This window comes from Pongo abelii, chromosome Y, assembly GCF_028885655.2.
Source record: "Pongo abelii isolate AG06213 chromosome Y, NHGRI_mPonAbe1-v2.0_pri, whole genome shotgun sequence".
NCBI lineage: Eukaryota > Metazoa > Chordata > Mammalia > Primates > Hominidae > Pongo > Pongo abelii.
In genome coordinates, this window is record NC_072009.2 from 1,918,966 (window position 1) to 1,932,182 (window position 13,217).

Consider the following 13,217-nt stretch of genomic DNA (forward strand, 5'->3'; position numbering starts at 1 on the left):
AGACGCAGGGAGCACTGTCCCCAGAGCACCAGTGTCTAGCAGACGAAGGGAGCACTGTCCCCAGAGCACCAGTGTCTAGCAGACGCAGGGAGCACGGTCTCCAGAGCGCCAGTGTCTAGCAGACGCAGGGAGCACTCTCCCCAGAGCACCAGTGCTCAGCAGACGCAGGGAGCACTGTCCCCAGAGCACCAGTGCTCAGCAGACGCAGGGAGCACTGTCCCCAGAGCACCAGTGCTCAGCAGACGCAGGGAGCACTGTCCCCAGAGCACCAGTGTCCAGCAGACGCAGGGAGCACTGTCCCCAGAGCACCAGTGTCCAGCAGACGCAGGGAGCACTGTCCCCAGAGCACCAGTGTCCAGCAGACGCAGGGAGCACTGTCCCCAGAGCACCAGTGTCCAGCAGACGCAGGGAGCACTGTCCCCAGAGCACCAGTGTCCAGCAGACGCAGGGAGCACTGTCCCCAGAGCACCAGTGTCCAGCAGACGCAGGGAGCACTGTCCCCAGAGCACCAGTGTCCAGCAGATGCAGGGAGCACTGTCCCCAGGGCACCAGTGTCCAGTAGATGCAGGGAGTGCTGCACCCCACAGACAGAGGCAGATGAATAACCTTTAACTCACCTGAGATGCTGTTATGATTATTCACAGGGTGCACCCACCTGCTCTGAAGGTCGTCCATGTTCAGCTCAGCAACGTAATGGGTGGCAGAGGAGATGGTGACCACCCTCGCACAGTGGCCAGGGGACCCAGACTCTCTCAGCGTATCCAGGAGAAGGTTGGTCAGCAGGAAGTGCCCCAGGTAGTTCAGGCCGAAATGTTCTTCGAATCCATCTCTGGTTTTCCTCTGAGGGACCATCATCACCCCAGCTGGACAAAAGAGAATATTAGAAGGAGTTAGACTGGGGAAGACAGTGGAGAAATCCCACAGACGGATTCCCGAGATGCGCAAATGGCCCAGGATATCGGAGGGTGGTGTGTAGAGGTGGCGGCCATGTCTTCCTCCTGGGCCTCTGTTTCCTGCTTTAGGTGTGATGGAGAAGATTCTAGAAGATCACTGAAGTCCCTTCCTGCCTTCTGTCTCTGCACCTCTGTGCCTTGAGTTTAAAAATAATAACCACAAGTCGGACGCGGTGGCTCACGCCTGTCATCCCAGCACTTTGGGAGGCTGAGGCGGGTGGATCACCTGAGGTCTGAAGTTCATGCCTGTCATCCCAGCACTTTGGGAGGCCAAGGCAGGCGGATCATCTGAGGTCAGGAGTTCAAGACCAGCCTGCCCAACATGGTGAAACCCCTGTCTCTAGTAAAAATACAAAAATTAGCCAGGTTTGCAGGCAGGGTCCTGTAGTTCCAGCTACTTAGGAGGCTGAGGCAGGAGAATCACTTCCTGGGAGGCGGAGGTTGCAGTGAGCCGAGATCGTGCCATTGCACTCCAGCCTGGCGACAGAGCGAGACTCCGTCTCAAAAAAAAAAAAAAAAAAGGAAAACAAAAATAATAACCACAATGATAACACAGCAACACACACAAGAGAGTGAGAATCATCCAAGTCACCAAACGGAGTCCCCTGGACAATTAATTATTCTGGGCGGCTGGGTGTGGTGGCTCATACATGTAATCCCAGCCTTTGGGTAGGTGAGTAGGGCAGACTGCTTGACGTCAGGAGTTCGAGACCAGGCTGTGCACCACAGTGAAACTCCGTCTTTACCAAAAATACAAAAAATTAGCTGGGTGTGGTGGTGCATGCCTGTAGTCTCAGCTACTCGGGGAGGCTGAGGCGGGAGGATTGAGCCCAAGAGGTGGAGGTTGCAGTGAGCCGAGATTGTGCTACTGCACCCCAGCCTGGGCAACAGAAATCCTGTCTCCTCCCAGAATTCTGGACAAGAATAGCTGCTATGGCACCCCTTCTTCACTGAGTATCCCACAAACAAATTGCTCAGATGTCCTTTGAGAAATACTGACCTCAGTATAAACATGGCCTGTCCTTACCCCTAGACCACAGGGCAGCCCTGTGGGTCATCATTCTATAGACATCATCATCACTGCAGGTTCTGTGCTTGACACGTTCTATCTGCCAGACACAGAACACCCCCACCCCTGTCAGGCCAAGCCCGGCTGAGCGCCTGCCCTGAAGTCCTTGCTGTGGGGGCCTGACCTCAAAGGTGATTTGTCCTAGAAACATGCACGAACCATATTGCCTTCTACTTAGAGCAGACCAGTTTGCTTGGATATTAATGCCAATGTATATATGTATTTGTATGCACATGGATAACGTAGATGTGTATACACAGGCATGTTATATATGTACCTGGAATCCTGTATCTATCTACACGTAAATTGTACATGCAAATACAAGCACGTCTACGTACTTGTGTTTGCGTGTATTTTATATGGAGCTATCTATACATATACGTAGGTCTAGTATTTCTCTGTGTGTTTGTATATGTAGAGGTGTATCTGTAGGTGTATACATTTTTTGAGGTATATGCATTTCTATATGCGCTTGCTTTTGTGTGTATTATCTGCATGTATTTGTGCCTCTGTACATGGACCTATTTCCCTATAAATTTTTGATGTGTGTGCATTTGTGTACATGCCTGTGTTTGTGTACACAAGCTTTCCAATTGTATTTTATGAACACTCATAAACCAAAGCTGGCTCCTCCCAGACTCAGCATTCTCAAGAACCAAGCAGGAGCCACGTGGCCTTATCAACCCAACTTTGGAACTCCTACAGAGTTGTCACCGCTGCCCATTTTCTAGGAGTTACGAGACAGTTAATGAGGCCAGCCGAGATCCAAGAGAGGGAGCAGGGACTCCAGCTCCCGAAGAGACGAGTGTGAAAAGAACTTGCAGGCCTGTTTTACAGCCTCTTGAATCCGCCTTTCAAAACTGTGGATGCACAGGCCGCACTGGATGCCCCATTGCACGGATGGCCCACAGAAGACGCAGCAGTGGGTCCCACGGCTCTACACGTCCCTGGCCCCACACGTCCCTGGCCCCAGTGGAGGCTTGACAATTGTGAGGTCCTTGAGGAAAAACCAACGTCTTATTCTGGCTGTAGCCTCCACAGTGCTTTGGGTACAGCAAGGGGGAAATAAAAAACTAAACGTGGATGGAGGTCGATTGCTGCTTTTGAGACGTGAAGCCAGCTGGACTTCCTGGGTCGAGTGGAGACTTGGAGACCTTTTCTGTCTAGCTAAAGAATTGTAAAGGCACCAATCAGCGCTCTAAAATGGACCAGTCAGCACTCTGTAAAATGGACCAATCAGCGCTCTGTAAAATGGACCAATCAGCGCTCTGTAAAATGGACCAATCAGCAGGATGTGGGCGGGGTGAAATAAGGGAATAAAAAGCTGGCCACCAGAGCCAGCTTGGGTCCCCTTCCACCTTGTGGAAACTTTGTTCTTTCACTCTTCACAATGAATCTTGCTGCTGCTAACTCTTTGGGTCCACACTACCTGTATGAGCTGTAAGACTCACTGCCAAGGTCTGTGGCTTTACTCCTGAAGTCAGTGAGACCGTGAACCCACCAGAAGGAAGAAACTCCAGACACATCTGAACATCTGAAGGAACAAACTCGGGACACGCCATCTTTAAGAGCCCTAACACTCACCGCAAGGGTCCGCGGCTTCATTCTTGAAGTCAGCGACACCAAGCACCCACAAGAAGGAATACATTCCAGACACACACTCACAAAGAATGGTGGCAAGGGAGAGGGGCCGCCAGGCCATTCCAGGCCTGTGGCGTGCTGAAATCCTCAGGGAGAAATGAGCAGACAGTTCAGGTGCAGTCCTTGCTTCTCACCTGCACACACTTTCCGGCCAGACTCAGTGCTTCCCCCTCCTACGTGAATATGTAGCTTTCAAAAAAACTTCCAGGATACGGAGAATTTATTCCCTGAGCTTATGCCTGTAAAACATCAGGAGTATAAACCAACTGGGAGGGATCCAATATCAATCAGGGTCCAGTATCAATCAGTCCACAAGACACACGTATATTAAACATTCAACAAAATGTACATTCAACACTCCTACAGTCCTCAAAGCCCATCTAACAAAACACTTCTGAGAAGCATGTCAGAATTCACCTCAGGAGTTATCCAGAAAAAAAGCCCAGCTGGGTGGGTCATGCCTCTAATCCTCCCAGCACTTTTGGAGGGTAAAGCGGACGGATCAGTTGAGGTCAGGAGTTCGAGACCAGGTTGGCCAACATGGAGAAACCCCGTCTCTACTAAAAATACAAAACTAGCTGGGCATGGTGGCGGGCGCCTGTAATCCCAGCTACTCGGGAGGCTGAGGCAGGAGAATCGCTTGAACCTGGGAGGCAGAGGTTGTAGTGAGCCAAGATCACACCACACTGCACTCCAGCCTGGGCGAAAGAGTGAGACTCCGTCTCAAAAACAAACAAAAACCAGTAACAAAAAAACAAAAACACCAGAATAGGTTGCTGTGGGTGGACGGGAAGCTTTGCACTTGATGAACTATAAACATGTCTTTCACGACGCCGTTTTCCTCATATCTGATGTGAAGAATCTGGAGACACACAGCTCAATCCGTGCCTGAGCTGTCGTAAATTCCCAGCTTAGGAGAGACGAGCTCATCATGAACACCTGGCTTATGCTTGCGTCGTTTGAAAGGCAGCTTCAGGGCACTGTAAAGCAGGCCTGCAAATTCTTTTGACACTCGTCTCCTTGGGAGCTAGAGTCTATGCCCCTTCCCTTGAATCTCGGCCATGCTCATTAACTTTCCTGTTAACTCTTTCGTAGAATGCCACAGTGGTGTAAACACTGTGTGACTACCAAAGTTGGGTCGATAAAGTCACGTGGCCCCTGCTTGGTTCTTGGGAATGGTGAGTCTGGGAGGAGCCAGCTTTGGCTTAAGGAGGCTGAGCACCTTCAGCCTGACATTCTGGAGAGTCCACAGGTACCTGTTCTTGTCGGCCCTCCCAGCTAAGCGCAGGTGACAGGCTGTACCAGCTTCCCGCCACCAGAGAAAGCTATCCTGGACATCCAACCAGGTCAAGCCTTCAGATAAAGTCAGCCCCAGCTGTAGCCTCACAGGAGACCCCCAGGCAGAACTGCCCACATTCCTGTGCCCTGAAAGAAAGTGAATTCGTACAAGCTGTATAGAAAACAGCACGGATGTTCCTCTCAAAGAACTAAAAGCAGATCATTCGCTCGATCCAGCAATCCCACTCCTGGGTATCTACCCAAAGGAAAACAAGTCCTTATATCAAAAAGACACCTGCAGGCCAGGCATGGTGGCTCACGCCTGTCATCCCAGCACTTTGGGAGGCTGAGGCAGGCGGATCACCTGAGGCCAGGAGTTCGAGAGCAGCCTGGGCAACATGGCGAAACCCCGTCTCTGCTAAAAATAAAAAAATTAGCCAGGCGTGGTGGCACGTACCTGTAACCCCAGCTACTTGGAACATTGAGGTAGAAGAATTGCTTGAACCCAGGAGGCGGAGGTTGCAGTGAGCCGAGATTGCACCACTGCACTCCAGCCTCGGTGACAGAGCGAGACTCCATCTCAAAAACAGATAAATAAATTAATTAAATAATCAAACAAAACAAAAGAAAACAAAAATACCTGCATCTGTCTGTTTCTTGCAGCACAACTCACAATTGCAAACATACGGAATCAACCTAAGCACCCCTCTGTGGAGTACTGGATAAAGAAAATGCAACGGAATCCTGCTGAGCCATCAAAAAGAATGGATTTGTGTCATTGGCAGTAACTTGGATAGAACTGGAGGTTATTTTCCTACGTGGAGTCACTCAAGAACAGAAAAGCAAATACACGTTCTCACTTATAAGTGGGCGCTAAGCTCTGGGGATGCTTCTGGCATCGAAGGGGCATATGGAATAGAGGAATACACATTAGAGACTGAGAGTAGGGCTGTGAGTGAACCTGTCACCCAGGAAATGGCCACGGTACCCAACAGGTGGTTTTTCATCCCCTGCCTCCCTCCCCCTACCTTCTAGCAGTCAAGAATTTCTGCTCTTTCCATCTTTGTGTCCATGAGTACCCTCTGTGTACCTTCCAGGTAAAAGTCAGAACATGCAGTATTTGGTTTTCTGTCTCTGTGCTTGTTCTCTTAGGATAATGGCTTGCAGCTCTGAGCAAATTCCTGGTGACAACAGCATCGTTGGGGAAGGTATCTTTCGCAAGAGCACAGGGGACAGTGCTTCTGTGCAGGCAGGTGACCTGTGCTCCAGATGAATCTGAGCCATGCTCGGGACTCGCCTGGTGGGGAAGCTGCGTGCGAATTCCTGCACCGTGGTTAATGCACCAGCCACGTGCAGGGGCCCTGGATGCTGATAAGTCATTGTTAGTGAGCTACTGAGAGTAATTACATTTATTCCTATTTTATTATTATTATTATTACTTTGAGGTAAACTCTTGCTCTGTCACCCAGACTGGAGTGCAGTGTTGTGATGTCGGCTCACTGCAACCTCTGCCTCCTGGGTTCAAGCGATTATCCTGCCTCAGCCTCCCGAGTACATGGGATTACAGGCACCTACCCTGATGCCCAGCTATTTTTTGTATTTTTAGTAGAGACGGGGTTTCGCCATGTTGGCCAGGCTGCTCTTGAACTCCTAATCTCAACTGATCCTCCCGCCTTGGCCTCCCAAAGTGCTAGGACTACAGGTGTGAGCCAGCCCTAGTAGGGCACCCAGCCCTACTAATATCATTATTTTTTTTGGAGACAGAGTCTCTCGCTCTGTCAACCAAGCTGGAGTGCAGTGTGTCCGTATTTTTTATTTCATTTTTTTTGAGATGGAGTCTCACTCTGTTGCCCAGGCTGGAGTGCAATGGGTTGATCTCGGCTCACTGCAACCTCCGCCTCCCAAGTTCAAGTGATTCTCCTGCCTCAGCCTCCCAAGTAGCTGGGATTACAGGTGTGCGCCACAACACCCGGCTAATCTTTTTTTTTCGTATTTTTAGTAGAGATGGGGTTTTGTCATATTGACCAGTCTGGTCTCGAACTCCTGACCCCAAGTGATCTGCCCGCCTCAGCCTCCCAAAGTGCTGGGAGCCCAGGTGTGAGCCACCGCGCCCAGCCACGCACCCGTATTTTAAACCACAGTGTCACGGAGATGTTTCTAGGCAGCAAACACACCTGAAACGCTGATGTTTACAGAACGAAAGCCTGACACATGCTGAAGGAGAAATTGTTTTGTTGTTGAGTTCTTTGCCAATGGCTTTAGGTATTAATTTTCCTCTTCCTATGTAAGCAGAGCATTGAAAGACCAGATTGGTGCCAGGTAGAGAGACTGAATGGGTGCCTGAGATGCCTGTTAGGAGGCCATTATCGTGGCCTAGGAAGAGATGATGGTACCCCAGAGGAGGGATCGACAGAAGTCAGACATGCAGAATTGAGTACTAGTTAGACAATCGATGGCAAATTCAAATGCCTGTAAGCTTTTGTATGTGTTTTAAATTTTCTATAATCATGTTTTTTTCAGCATCAATAAAATTCTATTTATTTATTGTTGTCAAGTTATTTTTTTCTTTTAAATCAAAGGAACGTATAAAAAAGGTGCACAGGGCTGGGCACGGTGACTCACACCTGTAATCCCAGCACTCTGGGAGGCCAAGGCAGGCGGATGACCTGAGGTCAGGAGTTTGAGACCAGCCTGGCCAACTTGGTGAAACCCCGTCTCTACTAAAAACACACACACAAAAAAATAGCTGGGTGTGGTGGCAGGCACCTGTAATCGCAGCTACTTGGGAGGCTGAGGCAGGAGAATTTCTGGAACCTGGGAGGCAGAGGTTGCAGTGAGCCAAGATCATGCCACTGCACTCCAGCCCCAGCCAACAACAGTGAGATTCCATTTCAAAAAAAAAAAAAAAAAAAAAAGTGCACTCTCCCCTCTCAGGTAACTGCCTCCCACATCTGCACCCCGTAAGCCTTTTGATCCAAAATTAATTATCACATTCTTCTAAGATAACTACAATTCCAATTTCCATTACCATAGATTTAATTTGCCTGTTTTTTTCCGGGAGGCGGAGGTTGCAGTGAGAAGAGGTTGTGCCACTGCACTCCAGCCTGGGCGACACAGCAAGGCTCTGTCTCAAAAAGTAAATACATAAAATAAAATAATAATTTGCCTCTTTTTTTAAATTTTAATTTAATTTTATTTTTGAGATGGAGTCTCGCTCTGTCACTAGGCTGGAGTGCAGTGGCATAATCTCGGCTCACTGCCGCCTCCGCCTCCTGGGTTCCAGCAATTCTCCTCCCTCAACCTCCTAAGTAGCTGGGATTACAGGTATGGGCCACTACGCCCAGCTAATTTTTGTATTTTTAATACAGACGGGATTTCACCTGTTGGCCAGGATGGTCTCGAACTCCTGACTGACCTCATGATCCATCCACATCGGCCTCCCAAAGTGCTGGGATTACAGGCGTGAGCCATCGCGCCCGGCCTGTTTCTTAAAATTTCAATAATTTTTGGGAAACCAGTGGTTTTGGGCTACATGGATACATTCTTTTGTGGTGACTTCTGAGATTCTGGTGCACAAGTTTTAATCATCAGCAAATATACCGATGTTTCATTGTGATTTTTCTAAGGAATAAAAAAACCCTGTGGCCATGTCAGTGTATTGGGTGCCGTCCACGTGAGGCGCATTCACGGAATCTGTCTCTTCGCCAATTCTCTTCACCAATTCAAAGGTGGAGAATACACAATAGAACTACTGTTCATTGATCTGCCAATTGAACGGTGGAAAATACACAGTAAAATTATCGTTCATTGATCTGCCAATTGAAAGGTGGAAAATACACAGTAAAATTATCATTCGTTGATCTGCCAATTCAAAGGTGGAAAATACACAATAAAATTATCGTTCATTGGTCTGTGCACCTAATGGCATTTTCCTGGGGAGTGGACGCTCAGGGTCACAACCACATGTTGTGCCTCAAGCAGTGAACACAGGTGAGGTGTATCCTGAACAGGGGAGGAGAAGGGAGAGTTAACCGCTCTCCAAGCGGAGAACTCCAGAGAAAGGAGAGTGGTGGGGATGAAAGGGCAGTCAGAGAGAGAGAGAGAGAGGGAGGACAAAGAAGAAAGGAAGAGAGAAGGAGAGGGAGGAAATAGGAAGAAAGAGAGACAGAGAAGGAACAGGGAGAGAGAGGGAGAGCAAACAAGAGAGGGAGAGAGAAGGAGAGGGAGAGAGAAGGCGAGGGAGAGAGAAGGCGAGGGAGAGAGAAGGCGAGGGAGAAAATAGGGAGAAAGAGAAAGAGAGATGGAGAAGGAACAGGGAGAGAGAGGGAGGGCAAACAAGAGAGGGAGAGAGAAGGAGAGGGAGGAAATGGAGAGACAGACAGAGAAAGAGAGACAGACAGAAAGAGAGAGAAAGGGGGAGAGAAGGAAGGCAAAAGGAGAGAGGAGGACAGACAGGGGAAAGGAGGAAAGAGAGAGAAGGGGGAGAGAGAGGAAGACGAAGGGGGAGAGAGAGGAAGACGAAGGGGGAGAGAGAGGAAGACGAAGGGGGAGAGAGAGGAAGACGAAGGGGGAGAGAGAGGAAGACGAAGGGGGAGAGAGAGGAAGACGAAGGGGGAGAGAGAGGAAGACGAAGGGGGAGAGAGAGGAAGACGAAGGGGGAGAGAGAGGAAGACGAAGGGGGAGAGAGAGGAAGACGAAGGGGGAGAGAGAGGAAGACGAAGGGGGAGAGAGAGGAAGACGAAGGGGGAGAGAGAGGAAGACGAAGGGGGAGAGAGAGGAAGACGAAGGGGGAGAGAGAGGAAGACGAAGGGGGAGAGAGAGGAAGACGAAGGGGGAGAGAGAGGAAGACGAAGGGGGAGAGAGAGGAAGACGAAGGGGGAGAGAGAGGAAGACAAAGGAGATAGAGAGACAAGGGGGAGAGACAGGAAGAGAAAGGAGATATAAGGAGAAGAGGGAGGGTGTGAGAGAGGAAAACAGAAAGGGAGAGAGAGAAGAAAGGGGAGGGAGAGAAGGGAAAAGGAGGGAGAGACGGAGAGAGAATGGGAGAAAAGGAGAGAGAGAACGGGAGAAAAGGAGAGAATGGGAGAAAGGGAGGGGGAGGGGGAGAGGGAGGGGAGGGGGGAGGGGGAGGGGGAGGGGGAGAGGGAGGGGAGAGGGAGACGAGGGAGGGGGGGAGGGGGGAGGGGGAGGGGGGAGGGAGGAGGGGAGGGGGAGGGGGGAGGGAGGAGGGGGAGGGGGAGGGGGAGGGGGAGAGAAGAAAGAGAGGAGAGAGAAGAAGGGAGGGGAAGAGAGAAGAATAGAGGGAAAGAGAGAGAAAGGGAGAGAGAGAAGGGAGAAGAGAGAGAATAAGGGAGGGAGAGAGAGGGAGAAAGGGGGAGAGAGGGAGAGAGGGGGAGAAAGGGGGAGGGGGGAGAGAGAGGGGGAGGGGGGAGAGAGAGGGGGAGGGGGGAGGGGGGAGAGAGGGGGGAGGGGGGAGAGAGAGGGGGAGGGGGGAGGGGGGAGAGAGGGGGGAGGGGGGAGAGAGAGGGGGAGGGGGGAAGGGGGGGAGGGGGGGAGAGGGGGGAGAGAAGGGGAGACAGGGTGGAAGAGGGGGGAGAGAGAGGGGAGACAGAGGGGGAGGGGGTAGAGAGAGGGGGAGGGGGGGAGAGAGAGGGGAGAGAGAGGGGGAGGGGGGAGAGGGGGGAGAGGGGAGAGAGGGGAGAGGGGGGAGAGGGGAGAGAGGGGGAAGAGGGGAGGGGGAGGGAGGGGGAGAGAGGGGAGGGGGGAGGGGGGAGGGGGGGGAGGGGGGAGAGGGGGGAGAGGGGGGAGAGGGGGGAGAGGGGGGAGAGAGGGGAGGGGGGAGGGGGGAGAGGGGGGGAGAGAGGAGAGAGGGGGAGGGGGAGGGGGAGCGAGGGAGAGAAGAAAGAGGAGAGAGAAGAAGGGAGGGGAAGAGAGAAGAATGGAGGGAAAGAGAGAGAGAAAGGGAGAGAGAGAAGGGAGAGAGAGAAGGGAGAAGAGAGAGAATAAGGGAGGGAGAGAGAGGGAGAAAGGGGGAGAGAGGGGGGGAGAGGGGGAGGGGGGGAGAGGGGGAGGGGGGAGAGGGGGGGGAGAGGGGGAGGGGGGAGAGAGGGGGAGGGGGGAGAGAGGGGAGGGGGGGGAGGGGGAGAGGGGGGGAGAGAGAGGGGGAGACAGGGTGGAAGAGGGGGAGGGAGGGAGAGAGGGGGAGAGAGAGGGGGGAGAGGGGGGAGAGAGAGGGGAGAGGGGGAGAGGGGGGAGAGAGAGGGGGGAGAGGGGGGAGAGGGGAGAGGGGGGAGAGGGGAGGGGGAGGGAGGGGGGAGAGAGGCAGGAGGGGGGAGAGAGGGGGAGACGGGGAGAGGGGGGAGAGAGGGGGAGAGGGGGGAGGGGGGAGAGAGGGGGAGAGGGGGGAGGGGGGAGAGAGGGGGAGAGAGGAGGGAGGGGGGGAGGGGGGAGGGGGAGGGGGAGAGAAAGAGAGAGGGGGGAGAGAAAGAGGGGGAGAGGGGAAGGAAAGAGGGGAGGGGGAGAGGGGAGGGGGAGGGGAGGGGGAGGGGGAGGGGGGAGGGGGGAGGGGGAGAGGGAGGGGGAGGGGGAGAGGGGAGGGGGGGAGGGGGGAGGGAGAAGAGAGGTCAAGAGCAAAATAGAAGCGGGGACAGGGGTGGATTGAGGAAAGAGAGAGAAAGAGACAGAGAGAAAAAGCAAAAGGGAGACGAAAACTGAGACAGTGAAGAGGTGGAAAGAGAGAATGACAGAGAGAATAACAGAGAGACAGGGGGAGAAGGAGGAGAGAGAGAGACAGAGAGTTACAGAGAGAGAGAGAGGAGAAAAGCATTTGAGTAACTGAAAAACCACTGCTTCTCAACCCACTTCCTAGAATCTGGGGAGGGCGGTGGGAAGGATGGAGCCAGTCCAGGGAGGCTATGGGACCGACGCCCTGAACATCCAGCCTTCTCTGGCAGGGAACAGCCTGCTGCAGAGTCACAGCAGACCACATCCCATGCTGCTGCCAACACCAACACTAAAAGAACATCCAAATGCCTCCTGTTCAGAGGAGGTGCCATTGGGAGAGGCAGGGGAAACCACTACAGAACAGAAAGCTACTCTATCCACAGGAGAGAAGCTCTGGAAGAGAAGCAAACAGAAGGCACGCAGAATAAATGGTCTACACCTGTGCAGACTCAAGGATCCTCTGACAAATGCATGAGCCGTGATGCAACACTTTCCGTCTTCCCAGGAGGGAGACCAGATGACTGTGGAGCCTGATTCACATAGAAAATGCCAGGCGCCCACAAAGACAGGAGATGGCTGCTCAGGTGTCTGTCCACCAAAAAGTGAGTCCTCAGTGAGGACCGGCTCCATTGCACCTGAGTCTTCTGTCGATGCAAAACTGCACACCTGGGCTTTCCCTGAATGAATCTTCCTTAACTCTCATGGGTCTTCTAGGTGCCCTGTGCCCATTTGCTCATTTGAATGAACTCATTAGAATTCATTCATTCATTTGATTTCATTCATTCATTTGCATCATTTGAATTCATTCCTTCCTTTGAATTCACTTGTTCCTTTGAATTCATTCATTCATTTGAATTTATTCATTTAAATTCACTCATTTGAATTCATTCATTCCTTTGAATTCGTTCATTCCTTTGAATTCACTCATTCCTTTGAATTCACTCATTCCTTTGAATTCATTCATTCCTTTGAATTCACTCATTCCTTTGAATTCATTCCTTTGAATTCACTCATTCCTTTGAATTCATTCATTCATTCCTTTGAATTTATTCGTTCCTTTGAATTCATTCGTTCCTTTGACTTCATTTGTTCATTCATTGAATTCATTGCTTCATTTGAATTTATTCATTCACTTGAATTCATTCCAATTCCCTCATTTGAATTCATTCATTCATTCCTTTGAATTCATTCCTTTGAATTCATTTGTTCATTCATTTGAATTCATTCATTCATTAGAATTCATTCATTTGAATTCATTTGTTCATTCCTTTGAATTCATTCATTTGCATCCATTCATTCCTCTGAATTCATTCATTCATTTGCATTCTTTCATTCATTCAAATTCACTCATTTGAATTCATTCAAGTGAATGAATGAATTTGAATGAATGAAGAACTGTACCAAAAAAACAGAGTCTTTAGGTCTCTGGCCAGGGAAGAATCATTGTTATTTTTCAGGGTCACCCTGTATCATGGATGTATTTCTTTGGTGGTAGGAAAAATAATGCTTAGTAATTCTTTGTCTCACTAAGAAATTCATCCATTAGAGTTATG

General features: G+C 50.9%; 1 protein-coding gene across 1 annotated transcript in view; it reads right to left on the reverse strand.

The window, feature by feature from the left end:
- The window catches only part of DHRSX (dehydrogenase/reductase X-linked), a 273,895-nt gene that overhangs the window by 49,251 nt on the left and 211,427 nt on the right, over positions 1-13,217 (reverse strand). The window contains exon 5 of the mRNA XM_054545430.2: positions 656-863. Within this exon, the coding sequence (XP_054401405.1) occupies positions 656-863 (208 nt within the window). The remainder of the gene's footprint in view (positions 1-655; positions 864-13,217) is intronic.